The sequence below is a fragment of the Charadrius vociferus genome, unplaced genomic scaffold, assembly GCF_000708025.1.
Source record: "Charadrius vociferus isolate BGI_N301 unplaced genomic scaffold, ASM70802v2 scaffold964, whole genome shotgun sequence".
Classification (NCBI taxonomy): domain Eukaryota; kingdom Metazoa; phylum Chordata; class Aves; order Charadriiformes; family Charadriidae; genus Charadrius; species Charadrius vociferus.
The window spans coordinates 390596-393207 of NW_009647945.1; the positions used below are offsets into that span (position 1 = coordinate 390596).

Sequence of the window (2612 nt, forward strand, 5' to 3'; positions counted from 1 at the left end):
CCCACCCCCCCGTGCCACGGGGGGGGGGATCCTCTTTCGGCCATCACCTCTACCTCAGCCTCATTTTCCGAGCACGAGCTCTCCCCCGCCGGGGATGCTGCACGTCCCCCTCCACCCCCAGCCGAGTTTCGGTCCCCGTCGGCAGTTTCCCTCCCGCCTTGCAGGTGGGTTTCGCCCCATGCGAGGTTTTGGGGTGGCCCAGAGCAGCGTCATCTGCTTCGGCGCATCCCTTGAGCACTAAGGACTGACCATTAGAGGGGAAATTTACACAAACAGCTCCAAATCCCCGCAGCTCACCTCCCCTGGAGACCGGGACGAGGTGCCTGAGGAGTGCTGAGGACTGGGGAAACTCATCACGCACCCGCTCTCCCCCCGCAAAGCCAGCAGCACCCATAGCAGGATGCCCCACATCGCCTCCCGATGCTGAGTTAAAGCCAAGAGTTTGGGGGAGACCGGGACAGGGGGAGTGGGTTGGGCAATGCCAGCTCCCAGTTGTTTCCCTGTGGTGGAGCCGGGGACCAGGGATCAAATCCGGTGGGAGGCACCGCCTGCCCTGCTCACCTCCATGAACTCTGAGCTGGAGCCCACGTGCTGGCGGAAACACAGCAGGAAATTCTCCTCCGTGGGCAGGATCTGGGCCAGCTGTGGGGAACACGAGCGTTAGTGGGGAGCACGAGCATCCCAGTGGGGAGGACCACGAGCATCCTGGAGAGGGGAGGATGCACGAGCATCCTGGGGAGGGGAGGACCACGAGCATCCCAAGGAGAGAGGATCATGAGCATCCCGGGGGTGGAGGACCATGAGCATCCCAAGGGGAGAGGACCACAAGCATTCCAGGGATGGAGGACCATAAGCATCCCAGGGATGGAGGACCATGAGCATCCTGGGGGTGGAGAGGACCACGAGCATCCCGGGGGTCCACCAGGCCAGCATCACTTACCTCCGCCATCTCAATTTTCCCGTCCGCGTTTTTGTCGTACTTGTGCATGAACTCCTTCATCTTGTCGCCCAAGTTGTCGTACTTGGAGTCCTGCCGGCAAGGAGAGGGCATGGGAGCATTTACCCCGCCTCCCCGTGCCGGTGTCCCCCCCCGGCTTCCCTCCTTGGAGGTGCCATTCCCCAAGGAGATGGGGCTGATGTCAACCTGCACCCTCAGGTGGGAGGGAATGGAGGGAGGAAGGAGCAAAACCAGGGAGAAAAACAGCAAAACCAGCAAAGCCCTTACCACACCCGCCCCCTTCCTCGCACTTTCCAGCTCCTGGAAGAAGTTTTCCAGCTCTTTGCCTTCAATGTAGCCATTTCCTGAGGAAGGAAAAAATGCCATAAGACACTACCCCCCCCCGGTGTTGGAGAGCAGGAGGCGAGGGAGGGATGCTCCCAGGGGACGCAGAGCTTGTCCCCATCTGCTCAGGGACACTGCTCCAAGGCGACTGCGGCAGTAGAGAAACGCCAGCTGACGCCGAGTATTATACAAACCCAAATTTGCAGAGAGCCAGAGCCCACCGTGTCGTAGCCCAGGGTGTGTTGGGGGGCATAACCCCACTTGTAGGGCGCAGGGGGCTTTGTCCCCATCCCCACCGCAGGGGGCTTTGTCCCCATCCCGGTGTTTGCTGCGTTTTTCTGCAGCTGAAGCTGTAACTGAGTGATTTGGTCAAACCTCTCCTCCCTGAGCATCCCCCAGCCAGGGCTGTCTCCTCCCGACCTGCTGCGGGGGACCAGGATCGCCCCCAGGTGGCAGTCACCCCCCCAGGGCAGGGAGCCCCACGCTGGTCTCTGGGGTGACCGGGAGCTCGGAAAGGTCCCTGTCCCATGTAACCTCCCCCCCTACCCCTTGCTGTGCTGTCTGTGCCGAGATGTGGCTCCTACGGAACCCGGAGCATCCATGGCTCTTCCCTGCCCGCGGGATGCTCGGCGGCGGGACGGCTCAGCCAGGACCCAACCATGTGTCACTCCCTCCATAGTGGCCCTTGGTGGCTTCAAGGAGGTGACCGACACCAGGAGACTGCAGCGAGGACACCGGCTCTGCTGTGCCTGCTAGAAATCCTCCCTCCCACCAACATCTGGGCACAGCTGGGGGATGCTGCCCAGGACAGCCAGGGCTCTTCCTTGTGGGCATCTCTCCCAAACCGCCTCCCCATTTCAGCCTCTGGAGCCTTGGACCGCGGTGTCCTGCTCTGCGCCACCTCCGACATCGTCACCCGTGGGCACCTGGGCGGCATCTCCGCCGTGCTGCAAGGCAGAGGCTGGGAATAACCCATCCACATCCCGGCTGGAAGCGCCCGGGGATGTCCCACGGCACCTTCCTTGCTGGTGGCTGCATCCCGAGGGATGAGCAGCATCCCTCCCTCCCTCCCTCTCCACGGGGGGCTCGGGCAATGCCGAGGTAACGGTGCGACCTGCCGAGGAACTTGGTTTTCCACTCCCCTTCCTGGGAACTTTGCTTTTGCGGGTGTGGGAGAGCCCCAAGCTCCTTTGAATTCAGTTGGAAAAAAACTCAGCAAGAGTTTTGAGCCGGGAACAAGAATAGCGCCAGGAAAAGCCGTGGCCGGTGGCTTGGTTTTCCCCAAGCAGCAGCTGGGGCAGGGCTGATGTGCGTCCACCGAGCGACGGGG

The 2612-nt window shown here is 62.1% G+C and overlaps 1 protein-coding gene across 1 annotated transcript in view; it reads right to left on the reverse strand.

Moving 5' to 3' along the window:
• CALB2 (calbindin 2) overlaps positions 1-2612 on the reverse strand; it is a 13939-nt gene that overhangs the window by 2520 nt on the left and 8807 nt on the right. Inside the window, exons 2-4 of the mRNA XM_009883261.1 lie at positions 1226-1302; positions 941-1030; positions 546-642 (exon numbers count right to left, since the gene is read on the reverse strand). Of these exons, the coding sequence (XP_009881563.1) occupies positions 546-642; positions 941-1030; positions 1226-1302 (264 nt within the window). The remainder of the gene's footprint in view (positions 1-545; positions 643-940; positions 1031-1225; positions 1303-2612) is intronic.